This window comes from Felis catus, chromosome C1 (genome assembly GCF_018350175.1).
Source record: "Felis catus isolate Fca126 chromosome C1, F.catus_Fca126_mat1.0, whole genome shotgun sequence".
NCBI classification, from domain to species: Eukaryota; Metazoa; Chordata; class Mammalia; order Carnivora; family Felidae; genus Felis; species Felis catus.
This window is the reverse complement of record NC_058375.1, coordinates 48,354,143-48,373,067: the sequence shown is the minus strand read 5'-3', so window position 1 is coordinate 48,373,067 and position 18,925 is coordinate 48,354,143. Positions and strand designations below refer to the sequence as shown.

General features: G+C 44.4%; 1 protein-coding gene across 16 annotated transcripts in view; it reads right to left on the bottom strand.

The window, feature by feature from the left end:
* The window catches only part of FGGY (FGGY carbohydrate kinase domain containing), a 418,575-nt gene that overhangs the window by 359,623 nt on the left and 40,027 nt on the right, over window positions 1-18,925 (bottom strand). For 14 of the 16 annotated variants that reach the window (XM_011284961.3, XM_045035922.1, XM_045035926.1 and 11 more), the window contains one exon: window positions 13,776-13,927. The exons of the other annotated variants lie outside the window; for them this stretch is intronic. In XM_011284961.3, coding sequence (XP_011283263.1) covers window positions 13,776-13,927 — 152 coding nt within the window. The remainder of the gene's footprint in view (window positions 1-13,775; window positions 13,928-18,925) is intronic. 16 annotated transcript variants of the gene reach the window in all.

The following is an 18,925-nucleotide window of genomic DNA, read 5'->3' as shown; positions in this document are numbered from 1 at the left end:
ATGTCCCCGACGAGACAAACCATGGAGAAGGAAGGGCAGAAGCCAGAGCCCGCTCTCGGTCTGCACACTGTCTCTCCTCTGGGCGAATGAAGTCATGGCTGATGTCACCGCCTCTGAGTCACACACCCACCAAGGGAGAGGTGGAAAGAGCCCCTGCGTGGTGTTCAGTCCCACCCTCCTGGACAAGAGGGGTTAATTCACGCCTCATCCTCTGGGGCGCTGTCTAGTCTGGTCCTGATGTGACAGAAATGAGGACGCTTCTCCTCTGCCGAGGGAGGACACTGCAGCCATGTGAGCACTGGGTTCCACCTCCAGGCCCTCGAGATGGAAGAGTCAGAAAAGGTGGGGCAGATAGTTTCCAGCTTTTCTCTGACCGTGGCTGGGGTACATGGGATCTATCCATGTGCAGAAGGGAAACTCCCATCATGAATAGCATTGAATACACAGATGGGACTCAAAAGGTGCTTTCTGATGGACTCCCTGAACTGCCTTCCCATGTACTGTACTTGTAGCCCCAGGAGACCTTTCCTCCTACCGTCTTCTATCCTCCTTTCCACCTCTCCAGCATCAGTCCACCTACCCGACCTACCTGCTGCAAACCGCCCCCCAAGTGCTTACCTACAGCCTCTCCACCATCAGCCCCAGCTTACACACCACCTCCTCCTGACTCGTCTCCCCTAAGGGGGACGTACTTTCACAGGGACCCAAATTCCATCCAACTTAAAGTGCACCGTGACTCTATTTCTGCCCCTCCTCTCCCTTTGCTAGAAAATGAGCAGCTTAAGGACAGGGACTCTAATGTTTACTGCTGTATTTCCAGCACTTTACAAAGTACCTGGAATAAAGTCCATTTTCAATAAATGTCTGCTGAATGAACGAATGTCCCTGTTTGATTCTGGTGGGAACTGATTAGCACACCCCGTTCTTAGACTTCTAAAATGTGCACTCATTTGGGGAGCCTGGATGGCTCAATCAGTTAAGCATCCAACTCTTGATTTCAGCTCAGCTCATGATCTCACAATTCACAAGATCAAGCCCCACCTTGAGCTCCATGCTCACAGCATGGAGAGACTGCTTGGGATTCTCCCTCTCTCTTTCTCTCTCTCTCCCTCCTTCGCTCCCTCCCTCCCTCTCTCTCTCAAAATAAAAAAACTTAAAAAAACATTAAGAAAATAAAAAATAAACTAAAATAAAATGTGTACTCATAGTCATCATCCTGAGCATGTTTGTTGCTGAAGACCAGACCCCATAAGTCACCAACAATAGCGTCAGTGAAACTGCTCTGGAAACGTCTGCTAGGGGCCTCTGAGGATGGATTTACTCTCTCTCAGGCTCTTACACTCTCCCCAGGGCTTGGCCTGTGAGCTGTTATGAGCACACACTTGAAAAATTTTGAGTTAGATCCCAGTTTGACCGCTCATGAGCTGCATGAGGTGAACCTTCTCAGCCTCTTGCCACCTGTTCAAACGGGACAGTAATACCTGTGCCCCAAGCTGTCAGTAAAGATTAAGCACGCTGGCTTTTTTTTTTAAGTGCCTGCCCCAAAACAATGTGAATTTTTCCCTTCACTCTTGGCCTTCTTACCTGCATCCAGAGATAAGTATATGAAAAACAGACCTAATTTCCATTCTACTTCTGTCATATTCATCAAAAAATACATCACTATACCAGCGCTCTACAACTTTCCAAATACCTTCTAAGACACAGAGACACAATACTGCCGTTAACACCATTTTATCGACAGGAACAGGAGGCCCATAGTGAAGAGAATTGCAGAGAGTAAGTGAAAAGCCTGAGTGAAACCCCGGCCACTTGAATTCCAAGGCCAATACACTACTGTCCAGTTGCTGCTTCCCAGGACAAGGGAGGTGCTCAATAAATACTTGCACAGTGATTCACTCTCTTTCTCAGGTCCACGGGCTTGTCTCTGACCCCCAGCCAAAGCCAGACCACACGGCCTCATGCCAAGCCAAGTGCAGCAGGGTTCACTCGGGTCCTGATTCTCTTCTCATCTATCTCAGATCCACAGAATGCCAGCTCTGCAGGAGGACTTCAGGGGTCATGGAGCCCAGGTGCTCCCAAATGCCAGACCATGGACTGGTGCTAGTCCATGACCAATAATTTTCACGAGTCAATGGTGAAGCAATAATAATAATTATATTAGGGAAGATAAGTCATTATTGAAAATATTATGAATAATTAATTGGCAAAGAGATCTTATTTCCTAACTGCTTGCTTTGCTTTACTTGGGCAAGCTCCAATACTCTATACATACACGTATCATTATTGGGAGAAAATGTCTCTGCACCACAGTTCAGACCCTCTGGCAAAGCCCGAATGGGAGACAGAGGCCAGGGAAAGCAGAGCCACGAATCCAGGCAGCCCTCTCATTCCCTCTGAACACTCCCTAGTCTTGCATTTTTGAGCCAGTAGACACTGACTGTTGAGATTATAAAGCTTGGAAGCCAAACTAAAGCAGCTTTTTAAGAGGGTGTGCGTACGGGTACTGATGGGGCTGCAGAGTTGAGACCAGACTTCCTTACCGAGGTCAGAAGGATTCAGGAGACGTGGGCTTTTAAGGAGATCCCTGAATTGTATGATCACTCAACCAACAGAATGGCTGCAGCATGGTGCACAGAGATAATCCTTGAACGAGGTCTTTGCCGAAGAGATGCTTCCGGGACCCTCAGGTTCAAATGAGGTAAGGAACTAGTTACATCATTTACTCATTTTTTTGAACTACAAACACTTAAGATGAATGCCAAGGGGAGGAAGAGGACGAAGAGAAATGGGCTGGAATTTGTGCAGTGGAGGGTCTTAGGCATGATTCTTTAATTGTGAGTCTATCTAAGGACAACTTAGATAACTTTTCATTGTAAAATTCATATTTCACTTCAAAATTTCAATCAAAGTTGCTATCTGGGATTTGAAACCTGAACTAGGAGAACTAGCTCTTTCTACCCAAGTGTCTCATCTGTATTAGATGCAACAGTCAGTAAGTGGTAATCTACTTAACTTCCTTTATCCTCACCTTCATTATCTGCAAAGGAAGTGGTAACATCTACCTCACAGGACTTTCAGAAGAAGTAAGTAAGATAGCAAACTTAAAAGCACATACATGGTAGATATTTAATAAATATCTAGGATAAGTAAAAATAATAACATAACATAAAAATAAAGTACAGGTGTTGACGATGCTTACAGATAGCAATCAAACAGGGTCAATATCTTAAACAGAATTAAGGATCTCAAAAAGGTAAAGGTCTTTAACATTTCAAACTGCTTTCAGAAGTGTAATGATGTTTCAACTTACTGCAAAAACTTAAGGTGGACTGATGGATGGATAGAGGGACAGATGGATGGACATACACATGCTAAAGCAAGTATAGTAAAATGTTAATGGCAGAATCCAGGTGATGGTTCTGAGTATTCACTATAAAATTCTTCCAACTTTTCTGTATGTCTGAAGATTATAATAAAATGTTGGGGAAAATGGCTTTCACAGCCTCTTCCTTGGTCTTTGACTTGGGAGCAACTTGAGATAAAGGACACTCTTGGCTTCCACTCTGTCTCATCACCAAGGACATTGTCTTCTACATAGTAGTTACCAGACAAAAAGTGTGTTTCACCAATTAAATGAATATGTCCCTACAACAACAGAACAGTTATTCTCATTTTGGAGAGAAAAAAAAAAAAAAGTAAAACCAAGCTATATGTTTAGAGAAATGAGGTTGACTTCTCTTTCCAGAAGAAGCCCATCTATCATCTTTCCTAACTTCTGGCCTGCCTCCTCCCTTGCCTCAATCAACTATCTACCCTGAGCTTCCAGATTTCCAAGGTGACAGTTCACCTCAATGAGGCTGATGGTGCTTATGAGTTCCTCTATCAGGACACACATCAAATGCATTGTCTTTTTTTTGTGTCTTTTCTAAAGACAGTGTTTCCCTTCAACAGGTGCATTTTAGCCACTATTAGAGGGTTTTTTTCAATTTTTGTTTTATATCAAATCATCCCATGTGGGCATAAAAGCAGCCAAACTTAGCAATCTTGGTCTTGCCTCTCTGATTACACTGGCAACACCTAGATGTAGCAGACACCCCTGCACAGTGGTCAGGAAGACTGGCAGAAAAGCTAGGCACATTGGCCTCACTGCTCCAGCCCTAAGTCTGGCTCTGACCAGGAAACATGAGTTCATTTAGCAAGTATTTAGAGTATGATCTCCATGCCAAGCATTGTTTTAGGTTCTAGGGATACAACAGCCAGGTATGGATAGAAAGATCTGGTCCCTGCTCTTAGCAAGCTAAAAATCCATCAACCCAAATGAGAAGGAACATGGTAGAGCACGAAAAAAACAATTTAGAGCCGTGTGAACCTTCACTGAAGATGCAATCCTAATCCCTGTGGACAATCATTTCATTTCTTTGAGGCTTGTGTACTCATCTGTAAGATAGAGCAAATAGTAGTATTTATCCCACAAGTCCATACCATAGATCAAATAAAGAAAATATACATTGGGGAACCTGGGTGGTTCAGTCGGTTGAGCGTCCAGCGCTGGCTCAGGTCAAGATCTCGCAGTTCGCATCAGGCTTGCTGCTATCAGTGCAGAACCCGCTTCAGATCCTCTGTACTGCCCCTCTCTGCCCCTCCTCTGCTCACTCTCTCTTGCTCTCCCAAAAATAAATAAACATTTGGAAAAGAAAAAAAAAGTTTCTTTTAAAAAGAAAAGAAGAAAAGAAAATAGACATTAGTCTGCCTTAAGCCATAAAGTAAAATACAAAATTTGGTATAATAAGAGCTGACATTGGGGTGCCTGGGTGGCTCAGTCGGTTAAGCGTCTGACTTTGGCTCAAGTCATGATCTTGCCATTCCTGAGTTCGAGCTCCGCGTTGGGCTCTGTGCTGACAGCTCAGAGCCTGGAGCCTGTATCAGATTCTGTGTTTCCCTCTCTCTCTCTGCCCCTGCACTGCTCGCGCGCTGTCTCTCTCTCAAAAATAAACAAACATTGAAAAAAAATGTTTAAGTAATAATAGCTGACATCTATTAAATGTTACTAGTTATCAGACCAAGCCCTTTTTTTGTTGTTATTGTTGGTCTGCTTTTTAGAATTACTTTGTTGGACTATAAAGCTAAAACAATACAATACATATTTGGCATAAGTCAAATATGCAAATGCCAGGATGATAAGGAAAGGATTCGCTGTCCAGGTAAATAAAATGAAGGCAGGGCACCGGCCTTAACACTCCATTTTTATTTAGTTCCAAGCCTACTTGATGGGCAGACCACCCTGGAGAGAAAATCCACAAAAGAGGCCCTAACAACAGCTGACAACACTGTCCACGCTGCTCAAAGGCTGGAAAGAATCTGGTCTGAATGTAACAGGGCCCCGGTATGAACACTCATAAGAGAGGCTGTTTGATTCAGTACATAGGTGTTGGATTCTCTTGCAGGGTAAAGGAAGCAACTTCAAGGGCTATGCGCCTCAAGACACAAAGACACAGGAGATTGGCCTGGAGGAGTCACTGCCTCAATGTGAGGCCTTCACTTCACACACAAAACAAGCTATGACTCAAAGTAACACGACTGCAGCCAAGGGGTGGTTCTGGGGTGGAAAGGAGTGGTAATACTCCAAACTTCCCTTTCCACAAAGGGGAAGAGAAAATGAACTTACGTTTGGTCTGTAGTAGATCTTTACTTGGGAATGGAACAGATGGTCAGATGTACCCAACAATCAAAAAGGGCACGATAAACAATTTGGTACATTCGTTCACCAGTTCATCCATCCCTCTGTTAAAATATTTCCTGAGTGATCAGCGTTAGATGCTAAGCAGTGCCCTAGGCATTAGGGACACGGAGATAAATGAGACGTAATATGGTGTAATAAGTTCCAGGGCAGGGGTAAGGGGAGGATGCCATGGGGGACAAAGGGCAGGACCCTAATCAACACTCGATGGGGAAAGCCAAGGAAGGCTTCCTGGAGTCTTGAAGAATTCGTGTAAGTTTTTCCAAGTGAAGGAAGAAACACTAAGTTTGCCAGGCAAAGGAAAACCCTGAGCAAAGACTCAGAGGTGTGTGAATATGGGTATAGCATCCCTAGAGCCACTGACCAAGAAGTTTGCCATCTGGAAAATCTTTCCACTTCTCTAAGCATTTTGTTATGGGAAAAGTAATGATGGATTCCTTGAACAAATTCCCACAGCCTGGGTCTCAAATCCAAACGCCTAGAGGGTAGTGCTGGAAAAGGAAATGAGCAAAAGCAAGCTGGGTGGGGATGGCTGTGAAATGAAGGACACTTGCCCCTTCTGAAGGGGGCAGCCCATACTCAGCACTGGCCAATTCTTTCCACATGGGAATGCGGGCCCAGGACTGCCAAATCCTTTTGTTATTTCTTCTAAAGAAGCAGAAAATCTGGATTTTTATGTGAAATTTCTTAGTTTTTAAATGTTGAAAACCAATTCCAAAAAAAAAAAAAAAAAGAGAGAGAGTTTTTTTTTTCAAGCATAGGGTAGGTCAAACAAAACCCATCTGGGGACCAGATTCAGCCTGTGGGCCGCCAGCCTGCAGCCCCTGGCATGTTGCGGGAAACGAGCGGTCTCAGAACAGGCAGTGAAGGCCAGTGAAGGCAGGCCGGAGCTGGAGGCAGGCCGGATTTGGTGAGAATCCTGGCTCTACCATTTATTTGCTGTGTAGCTTTGGGGAAGCCACGTAAGCCCTCTGGGTCTTGTTTTCCTCATCTGTATATTGGGATAATAATACTGTGTCAGTGTTTTTAAGGAAAACAAGCCTAAGAAGAAAAAAAAAATCCCATGCTAAATAATGAAGCAGTATAAACCAGAAAGGTTAGCCAGGTCTATAAGACTATTTTTTTTAATGAAAAGCTACTAATAAGTAATAAAAGCAAGAGCACTGTGCTATCACAGTAGCAAACTCTTCCAACCATAGATGGTGACCCATTATTAGTGGTTTTTGCATACATAGCCAGGTTTTTGTTTTGTTTTTTTTTTTACTGATCATTTCTTAAAACAAATACATTCCTAAGACCACACATTCAGTCTTGTATTTTTTTTCCTTTTAACATTATAATGTCAAGTGTGTTATTGTTAGACAAATATTTATTACCTACTCAGTACTATGCCAGAATGATTGATTTTTTTAAGTCATAAAACAGATGTCATACCTATGCTTAAAATCCATCAAACATTTCCCCCTGCTATTAGAATAAAATCCAAATTCCTGCCCATGGCCTCAAGGCCATGCAGGAGCTGGCCCCTACCCACTGCTCCAGCCCACTGTCCACTAGTCTCTGCCTGGCTCACACCCTCGCAGCCCCGCTGACCTCCTCTGCTAATCTCACAGGTAACTTTCCTCCCCTCATGAACCTGCTGCCCTCTCTTCCTGAAAACCTCAGCATTCAGGTCAAACAACACCTCCCAAGAGAGAACACACCAGCCATGCCAAATCTGCTTATCTGTGTTTTTCCTTCACAGCATTTACCAGAAAATATAATCACTTTATGGATATATCCTTGTCTATTTTCTGCTTCTCTATACTAGAATCTAAGTTCTCAGAAGCCTACTCAGGGCTCTCACCTGTTTTGTTCACTTTGGGATCTCCAGTGCCCAACACAGGGCCCATCACATGGGAGACTATAAACAGTATTGGTTAAAGGAAAAAAAAAAGAACCCACCAGCCATTGTTCCTGGCCTCGGGCCCTCCTGAAGTTATCACTTACAAATTCTTCCCTGAACTAATTTATCCAAACCCTGCAAGGCCAACACTGGAAGAGGAAAGCAGTAGGGAGAAATGGTGATAAGCCTATATTCTACATGTGAAATGCCGAGGTTCCGATCCTAGCTATTTATTAGCTGAGTGACCTTGGGCAAGTTGCATAACATCTCTGAGCCCATTTTATCATCTGTAAGAGAGGATACTTACTTCATACGGTCGAGGTGAGGATTAGCGGAGTTTAACACAGATAAAATGCTTGCAAAAGTGCTAGATGTAAAATGAGCACGACACACGCTTTGGCTACTCTTTTCACCTGTTGCCTTATTCTGTTCCTATTGCTTAGATGAGTTTGTATCTTTCTTCTCCAATCACACCGCGATTTTTTGAAGGCAAAGACCACTTCTGGATTCTCACAGTGAATGACAGAGGCCCCACAGGATGGGGATGGGGGCAGACCAGTGGTATGGCTCCCGACGCAGGTTTGCTCACACAGTAGGAGACTCTGAGTAAGCCATTTGACGTTTCTGAGCCTAAGTTCCCTCATCCATAAAAAAAGATCTACCCCACAAGACGGGTGTGAAGATTAAATAAAATAATCTTTGTGAAATAAAATAATGCTGATGGTGGAGACAATGGTGAATTTTAGGGGAAATAGTAGATGGCATTAGGTAAATCTGCTTCAAGTTCAAAGCTGGCTGCCTTCTGGTATAGGTATTACACATAGGATGTGGATGATTCACATAAATGAATGCCTCTGAAAATATGTTTTGTATGATGGTACTGGATTTTGTCTCTGATGGTCTCTGACAAACTCATGGTGGTTTTTAGATGTTTTCCTTAGTTATTAGTCAAACAGGAAAATACCACTCATTACAGCCAGCTACGTAAATGAGATATTCTAGTGTTTAAAATTCTCTCAGTTGGTGATAGGATACTACTGACATGCCCATCAATTGACACAAACATTTTTAAATACAGTGGAAATGAAGATTAAACTACTATTTGAATATACGCTTGCAGAAAATGCTTTACAAATATCTGACTAAATTACAATAGTTCCACCAGGCTGATATTACTATCCTTTTACAGCTAAACACTGAGACTCAGAGAAGTTGATTTACCTTTCTAAGGTCCCCAAACTGGTAAAGGGCAGAGAAAGACTTAAATGCAAGTATGCCCGACTTCAAAGCCTGTACCTTTGTTACAGAACTGTGTTTTACCTGCCAAATTTCCTCAATATCTTGTATTAGGCCCATTGCTAAGGTCTGATGAATGAGGTGAACAGTAATAGATCTGTACATGCAACTTCAAGCCAGAATAACAGAAAAAGACCACAGTACCTACCATAATTGCCATTAAAAAAAGAAATGGTGTATTTCAAAGAAAGGAACTTGACCATTATCTTTCACAAAGTTTCAAGACAAGAAGAAATCTATGATAAGACAACAAATGTTATTACATTGTCAAGAAGAATGGAAGAACAAAGCCAGACAAGGCACTAAAAACAGCTGAGGCAAGCCTCTTATGTCACAGAAGGGACTAGAACCAGGCTTTCCTGACCTCCAACAGTTTTGTGGGGTTTTTTTGGTTTGTTTTTTTGTTTGTTGTATTTTTTTCCCAAGAGTTCCTCCTGTAAAGAACTCCACTGATTTCTTCCACAGCTAGCACAAAGTTCTCAAACCACCTCTCTGGGCATGCCAACTCCCAGCTTGCTCCAAGGAATCTGTATACACAGAAAAAGGCACATTAGAAGCACAGAATCATTTCTTCAGTTTCCCAGTACATTATCAGGGGAACAGAAGCAGAGAGGCACGGACTGTGGAGATGGGAGGGGCAGATGTATTTTCTAAACCCGTCAATAAAACCCTCTGACATTCCAGCCCAGTTGGTTCCAGTTGGAACGAACAATGAAAATCTCAAACTAAAATGATTAGCTTTCTGCTCTGCTGACAATGGCAAAAAGAGAAAACGAGTTAAAAGTCGGGTTGGAATATCTCCATGCAGCCCCTACAAGCCAGTTAATTATCTTCCATTAACACTGAGCTGTCAGAATCTGCATCAGCCGTTAACTCTCTTGACCTCCCTCAGTCTGCACCTTGTTACCCTACAATGTTTCATGTTTATAAAGATAGGAGACTCCAGCTGTTCCAGCCTGACAGAACTTAATTTACATTTGGCCTTCATTAAGATGAGAGTCAGAATCATTGAGACCAAATGGAAAAGCCAGACTGCTGGGGGTTATGAAAAATTCAAATGGCATTTTTCCTTTTATCTGACAATTCTTATTAAGGAGACATGCGTCAACCTGAAACACACAAACCTTAAATGTAAAGGACATGATTAAAATTCCATATGGCAGAACCAGGACCCAAGTGACTTTGCCCAAGAGCTGCGGTGGTCCTAGTATATCACTTGTGTCTTCTGGGAAGTCTGAACTCCAGATTCTGTCCGACTCTCTCTGACATCCGATTCCAGGCTAAGGGCAAGGAGCCCGTGAATGACAGCAGTACTGAGGTGAGCAGTCAGCTCCGACTCTGCCATCTAGCTCGCCCCTCACGGCCGATCAGCCCCGATGTCCTGCTGAAATGAGCCCCTAAAAATCCTGGAACCTATCTCCTCTCCACCCCACAGTGCCTACCTCACACCTCATGACTTCTCACCTGGAGAACTGCAACACCCCCCTTAGTGAGCCACCCAAATTATTCAACAACTGTTTACTAACTACCTACTATACAGCAGACATTTGACCAGGGGTAGAGAAACAGCCAGGAACAAAACAGACAGGCTCTCCCTCCCCAGATGGATGACAATGGTTGGAAGACCCAAGCACCATGCAAATCATCATACAAAATGATACATCGTGACAATTTATGAAAACATACAATGAAGTAAGAGACTGTGACAAGAGACCTCTGATTTATTTCAGGGTCAGGGAAGGCTTTTCTGAAGACACGACCATAAAGCTAAGACCTAAATGATGAGTTAGGATCAGTGTTGAGCACAGGAAAGAATACTCAGGGGCAGAAAGCACAGTATCACGACATCATCAAGACCAGGGGTCAGCAAACTTTTCTCTAATGGTCCACAGAGTAAATATTTTCAGCCTTGCAGGCACACAGTCTATGTCTCAAGTCCTCAGCTCTGTCACTGGGATGCAACAGCAGCCACAGACGATACATAAATGAGGGTGGCTGTGTTTCAATAAAACTTTAGGGCCACGAAAGTATGAATTTTACATAATTTTCACAAGTCACAAAACATTATTCTTCTCTTGATCCTTTTTCAACCGTTTGAAGTCAAACCCATTCTTTGCTCCCAAAACATCCCAAATAAGCAGCACGACAGATGTGGCCCATGGCCTGGAGTTTGCCAACCTCTTTGAGGTGGCAAAGAACAGAGTGTGTCTGAGATGCCCTGACTGCATTCCTGGGGACAGAGTGAGCAAGACGAGGGAGGGATACACCTAAGCAGAGAGGGTAAGGTGAAAATGACGTCACACACCATCTTCTGGGCCATGTTACAAATCTGGGGATTTATCTTAAGAGCAAAGTAAAGCCAACAAAGCACTGTGATCAGGAAAGTATGAAGACTAGTTCCTAATCCCACACACACACACATTTTCTCACCCCTAATCCAGTCTCTTCATCCCTGCCAAAGGGATCTCAGATATTCCCTCCCCCTTGCTTAAGAACCACTGACCACCAAATAAGCCCTGAACAAACCAAGCCCAGGCTACCCACCGGGCCTCATTTCCTACTACACTCAGGAAAGTATCCCGGGCTCTTGTCCCAGGACCTACATACCTTACCAAAAATGAGCCATAGTCTTGCTCTAGAATTTCCTCCCCATCTTCTCCTACAGGCTAAAGCTCCACTTATATCTTGAGACTCATCTTAGAGAACTCCTTCTGGAAGCAAATTGTTCCCCCCCCCCCCCCCCCGAAAGCACTTTGTATATTCCTTTATCAAGGTGATTAGCACGTCCTCTGACAGCTCTGGTTCCATGCCCCCTCCTTTGCTTCCCCACCACTGCCCCAGGGGACTCTGTGCCCCTCAAGGGTCAGCCCCATTCTCTCTGTGCTTGCGTCCCCAGTGCCTGTGATTGCTGGTTCACAGGAGAACCTCGGTTAATATGTGGCAAATGAAAGAGTGAATAAAGAGTAAACACATGACAGCACAGTGAGCTTAGCACAGAGTCTTACGTTCTGACTCTGACTCTGTGAAAGCACTCTAACCTCTCTGTGCCTCCATCTCCCATAGCCCCATTCAAAAGAACACACTGTCTCCTGATTCTCCATAAATGGGCGTTCTTCGGAATACAAGGGCAGTGTCTAGAATCAGAAGTGATTTTATAAGTCTGAGGGCCAGCAATGCTTTACAGAGGGATTCCAGTGCTGCAACACATGGTGGGCGGAGCTGGGATTTGGAGCCCAGTAGACGTGGGTTTAAATTCTGGCTCTACCATCTGTTTAGGACAATCATATAACTCTGTCAGCCTCAGTTTCCCATGCTGTCCATCAGGCAGAGCTTGTTAAGATTAAATCAATTAAGGTCTACAGAACACAAAGCAGAGCGTGGGGCAGTGCAAAGTAGTTGTATCTTCCAATTTGTATTTCAGGATACATTTACATCAGGTTTGCAAACTGGTCCAGACCAACTCTCTCACTTTATAGACAGAAAAAGTGAGGCCTAGGGCACCTGGGTGGCTCAGTCAGTTGAGCATCCGACTCCGGCTCAGGTCATGATCTCACGGTCCGTGAGTTCGAGCCCCACATAGGGCTCTCTTGCTGTCAGTGTGGAGCCTGCTTCAGATCCTGTGTCCCCCACTCTCAATGCATCTCCCCAGCTCTCTCTCTCTCAAAAATAAACTTAAAAAAAAAAAGCGAGGCCTGGGATGCGAACTGATTTGCTCAAAGTTACACAAGGTGATGGTCAGTGGAGTCAAAAACTCCTGGCTTCTACAACGTAGTGTGTTTTCAAACTCTTAGTAAATACAGAAGCCGTTTTTGCAAATTAAAGGTTACAAAACAACTCCATATACTAAACAGATAACAAGCCAAACCCACCTTGATTACAGATTCCCTCTTTGCTTCTCTCTCTTCTGCCCACTGTGGCAATCCAAGGACACATTCTCAGCACCCTTACACTCCCCTCAAGCCCCATTTACATTTTGAGTCATCAAAGACTGAGACCACCTGAAACCCCAGAGCCAGTATATGAATCACACCAGGTCTTACTCATTAGACGGATACTCTCCTCACCAGACCACCTAGGGACCTTCAAGTCCGAGGTTCCCAAAGGACTTGAACTGTCTCCCACATCCCTCTCTACCGGGAACCATTAAGCTGACATCACCATTCTCCACACTTCATAAAGGATCTGAACATCTGGAAACAGGAACCACCTGCAAGTGCTCTGCCCGGAGATCACCGTATCACACAAGGACATGGAAACTCAGGTTCAGGTGACATGAGAAAGGAGTATCCTAACCTGCCACCAAGGCCAGATTAATCCTCAGATAAAAGTGCACAGAGAAAGAAGATTCTGGTCAGAAGATCTGGACTTCAATCCCAGCTCTGCCACTTTCTATCCGGAACGAGAATCAGCAGCCTTCCCGAACTCTGGGAGAATCCTGGATATTAAGAGAACTGATTTTGGGGTCAGCTTCCACCCCTGGCTCTGCCACATACTTAGGTCACTTTCGAGGGAGTTGGTTCATCTCTATTAGCTTTAGTTTTCTTGTCTACAGACAACCTTCGCCCCCCCCACCCCACCCAAAAAAGAGACAACCTCTACTTTCATAAGGTTGCTGCTAGGATTCAAAGAGACAATCTGCCAAATACTTATTACCATGCCTACATAAGGTTAGCACCTAAAAACAGGAAAGATTTAGCTGCAATTGAATCAACAAATTGGGATCAACCTCCCTCAGAGAGCTGCTGGGAAAAATCAAAAGCAACACACTTCAGCATGGTGCCTGGTACAGGCAGATCCACGATAAGTGAAATCCTTGGCCGTAATTAGTGTCCTCTCTCCACCCTATGTGCTCACCTCTTTCAGCCACAGAAGCTTCGGGGCTTGCATTTCCACTGACATCACGCCCCCAACACACTGCAGGACGCCGTGCTTGGTTTCGTTGATCCTGTGGACCTGACTGACCGCCCGGTGGTCCAGCCACATGATGATGTTTCGGTGGGAATCCCCTAGCAGAAACAAGGGAGATGAGGGCATATGCACATACTTAGCCTTCTAATTCAACGAGGCACTTCCACAGTCCCAAGGGCACACAGCTGCACAAGTACGACAACTTCCTACGTAGATGGCAGCAAGTGAATGGGCCACCACCATCACGAATTAGTACACTCCACCCTAAACTTGGATGTCCCTTCCGGTGAGGTGTCCTTTACAATGCAGCCCCCGGGGTTAAATGTCTACACTAACAGTCAAGATCTACCAATTAATTAGATTCTCACTGATTCGCTCCCAACTTCTTCCCCACCTTTCCTATTCCTACCCCTTCTGTTCCAGAAAAAGTTCCCTGGGTTTAACCTTAGGAAAAGAGCTATGAAGTAAGCCTAAAACAATCTTTGGCTTTTTAAGATCTGTCTCCGTTAAAAATGGACAAGCACTTCAACGGAATAATACATCCAGCATAACAAACAGACCACATCCATATAATGGCTTTTATCTGCTTATATTCCCACTTCTCCTAGTCACTTTAATGAAAATTAATTAACTTAGGTGTTTACTTCCTCTCAGATGCTTTGGTGGAGTGGGAAACACTGGAATTTTTTTGTTTGGGGATCAGGCAGACCTAATGGGGAGTGCTCACTAGTTCAGTTACAGGCATAGATACACTGAAAAAGTCATTAAAGTTTTCTTAGCCTAAGTATCATCATCTATAAAACAGGGATAACCACACTTAATAGCATATAAGGATTAACCGGGATTTTTCATTCACTGAACAAGATACCACGCATAAAGGCAAGTAACTATCACGTAGTAGGCTCTAAAGAGAAAAAGAAATAAGAAACAGAATTTAAAGCCAGTTAGAAAAACAGCATAGGCATGCCCCTCACATCTGACCTCTACCATCCTGCAGCGCACACGGGAGCTAACTGCCCCTTTCTCCCTTCCACGGCCTCCGTCAATTCATCGGGTACTAACGGGCAAGCCAATACTCTTTTTACAGTCTTCCACTGCCTCAGATGGCAAGACGCAGAGATCAGCAATGAACAAACTGGGAGATAGTAAAAGGGAAAGATAAAGGGGGACCCAACAGTAACCGAACCAGGCACTTCACACATTCTTTAACGGGAGAACTGCAGCAATGATGTATCTTTGCTAATAGCAAATATTTATAAAGCTCTGTGTGTGTGTGTTTGTGCGTGTGTCCCCCAAGCCCTGTGCTAAACATGTTATACACATCGTCTCATTTAATCCTCATAACAACTCTCTGATCCAGGTCATTTTCCATGACACGCTGACTCCGAGATTTACGACCTGCCTACTATCTCACAGCTTGGAAAAGCATATAGCATGCTTTGAAATGGATCTGTGCAGGGAACGGATAAATAAATTCGTGAAACAAATTTAAACTCAAGCTATGCCTATCAACATGAATAACGATACCAGCTGGGATATTTTTAAACACCATATATACTGCTTGTTGCTGAGGGCATACACGTATGTGGTGAAAACACAGAAACAATGTGTTTGGGAACGTCAACAGCAGCATGGTCACCTGCCATGCAGAGGGGAAAGGCGTGGGCTGAAGATTCAAGGAGTTCCTCCTTTAAGAAAAAGTCTAGCAGAGGCTCCTGGGTGGCTCAGTCAGTTAAGTGTCCGACTTCGCTCAGGTCATGATCCCAAGGTTCATGGGTTCAAGCCCTGAGTCAGGCTCTGGGCTCACAGCTCAGAGCCTGGATCCTGCTTCAGATTCTGTGTCTCCCTCACCCTCTGCCTCTCCACCCCCCCTCCACCCTCTCTCTCTTTCAAAATAGAAAAAAAGTCTGTGGCAGACATGGCAAATTTCCATCGGCTTATCCTCAGTAGTGGGGACACAGAAGGCTGTGAATTTTATTTTCCTTATGTTGCTGTATCTCTGAAGAAAAATCTTTAAAACTGAAAGAAAAAATGCCCACCTAGGAAAATATCTAAACCAGGTCATCATCACCGTGATGAGGCAAGGATTCAGTCTCTGCTTTGCCTGCCTGGAGAAGGTTCAGGTCCCACAAAAGCTCCTCAAACAACAGTAATACTTTGAAATTAAGAGAAAGTACATGAGACCTTCCAGAGCTACATCTAAGATTTGTTTTTAATTTTTTTTTTAATGTTTATTTATTTTTGAGACAGAGAGAGACAGAGCATGAACGGGGGAGGGTCAGAGAGAGAGGAAGACACAGAATCTGAAACAGGCTCCAGGCTCTGAGCTGTCAGCACAGAGCCCGACGCAGGGCCCGAACTCACAGACCGTGAGATCATGACCTGAGCCGAAGTCGGACGCTAAACCGACTGAGCCACCCAGGTGCCCCTAAGATTTGTTTTTAAATAGGTGAGTGATTATACTGTATAACATCACTACCTAAAGCTTCGGTTCTCAACCCTCACTGCACATTAGAACCACCTGGGACAGCTTTAAAACCACTGATGTCCAGGGGGGGCCTGGTTGGCTCAGTCAGTTAAGCATCCGACTCTCGGTTTCGGCTCGGGTCAGGCATGATCTCACGGTCTTGTGGGTTCAAGCCCCATGTCGGGCTCTATCCACACTGACGTTGAGGAGCCTGCTTGGGATTCTCTGTCTCCCTCTCTCTGCCCCTCCCCCATTCACACTGTCTCTCTCTCAAAATAAATGAATAAACTTCAGAAAAAAATACTGATGTCCAAGTCCCATCCCAGAACCATCAAAGAGTCAGAATGTGCGTGTGCAGGCACACACGCACGCACGCATGGGGGGGGTGTAAAATGGGGACAATGTGAGCACTGCTTTTTAAATACTGTATAAATGTATCCGCTGCTAAACTTTCAATTGGAATGACAGACCCATCAGTTACTACTGCCTCTAAAAGAAGAGGATCTTACAACACAGAACGACACCCTCAAATTGTGAGAATCAATTAGATCATATATATACGATGATTATTAATTAATAAGTTGCATTGTGGACACCAAAGAAGAAGTTCATCTTGTCAGTTCTTCTAGAAAATCACAATGGGGGCACCTGGGTGGCTCAGTAAGTTAACCTGTTTCAGCTCAGGTTCGTGGATCAAGCCCGCGTCGGGCTCCATGCTGACAGTGCGGAGCCTGCTTAGGATTCTCTCTTTCCCTCTCTCTCTCTGCCCCTGCCCTGCTTGCGCACACGCTTGCGCTCTCGCTCTCTCTCTCTCTCTCAAATTAAATAAATATTTTTAAAAATCACAAATCAATGATTCCAATGACAGCTCTTTTAACCTTTCACTGAGCATCTACACACACCGGGCACAGTGACAGGTGCTGGGATACCGAGAACATGCCGCAGTCCTGCCTGTCGGGAGCAGGTGGCCGGATTGAGGAAAAAAAAAAAGAAAAGAGTATCCAGCGTTGACAGCCCAAACACAGTGGGGCGGGCAGCCCAGAGGAGCAGGAGCACAGAGAAGGCCGTGGAGAGCCGAGCCCAAGGCCACACAGGGGGCTGCCAAGAGGCAGGAAAGCTTTCACATAGTTCTGAAAAGGGCTGGCCGCCAGTTAGCCAGGTGAAGAGAGGGGGAGCGAGGAGGCCTACACAATAGAGTCAGCACATGAAACAAAGCACAGACCTAACCATGTGTCATGTTTGGAGAGAACTGGGAGCAATTGCTAGGGCAGAATTTGGGTTATACAGTCAGTTTACCGACAGGGAGATCATTCATCCATGTGTTCATCCACTCAATATTCTGAACACCTCACAGGAGGTGTGCCAAGCACACTCGAGGAAAATTACTATGAAATAGCAAAAACATCTAAATATTAGGTTTCTCTTGCAGAGTAGCCTAAGTGGTAACTCCCTCCCCGATCCTGAATTTTCACCCGCGTTTCTTCTTGCTCCCAAGAGCTCCTGTGGCTGCGATGACCCAACCAAAGTTGTGCTCTGAGTTTAGGGGGAGCCTGCAGAGTAGGGAGCACACAGCAGTGGTAGCACAGTCCAACTGGGGGGCTGTCTGACCTTCGAAGGAAAGAAGATCGGGGCGCCTGGGTGGCTCAGTTGGTTAAGCATCCAACTTTGGCTCAGGTCATGGTCTCAGTTTGTGAGTTGGAGCCCCGCATCAGGCTCTGTGCTGACAGCTCAGAGCCTGGAGCCTGCTTCAGATTCTAGGTCTCCTTCTCTCTCTGCCCCTCCCCTGCTCATACTGTCTCTCTGTCTCAAAAAATAAATAAACATTTAAAAAAAAAAAAAGGAAAGAAGATCAAGCAAGACAAGGCTAAAATGAGAATATCTTATCATGTAGTAATGAGTAGTGTTCTTAAACTATTGTACTTAATTTACTTAGGCTTTTGTTGTTGTTACCACCTTTAGATTTTTGCCAGTTTTGTGGGTTTGGCTTTAATGGTGATGGTTCATTTCCTGACCCCACTGTCTGCTCCCCACAATCACTCCACTCAGCCAATCAAGAGTTGGTCACTGCCATGCAGGCCTAAGAAGTCTTTAAAACAACCTGTGAATCACCTTTATAATTCAAATGTCATTTTCTAGGACAGGATAATCCATTTCAGATAAAATCTAACCTTAAGAGAACCTGTTGAAAGGCAAGAAACTGGTAAGGGGTACCGGCAGCTGGACGCATTTGATGAACAGGTACATTTTAACCTTTTTGGTGAAATAAAATTATTTCAACACTTATCATTAGGGCTGCAAGCTAGCTACCCTTTTAACAGAAGGTCTGTTAACAGGAGACAATTCCACCTACAATAAGAAAAAAGACGGCACCCGGAGAGGGTACATATGTTAGCAGGTTTAACAAGGAACTCTCTTCTTCCACAACAAGTGCTCTTATTCCTAGTATTTCAGCTTCCATTCAGCTGCACCAGGGATTCTCCACATATCAGAGCATGGAGGAAACTTTAAAAACGTTGATGCCCTTGCCTCACCACAAGCCCACTGAATACAAATCTTGAGGGTAAGGCTCACGAATGGGAAATTTTGAAAGATCCCGGGTTGATTGTAATATATGGCCTGAATTAAAAAC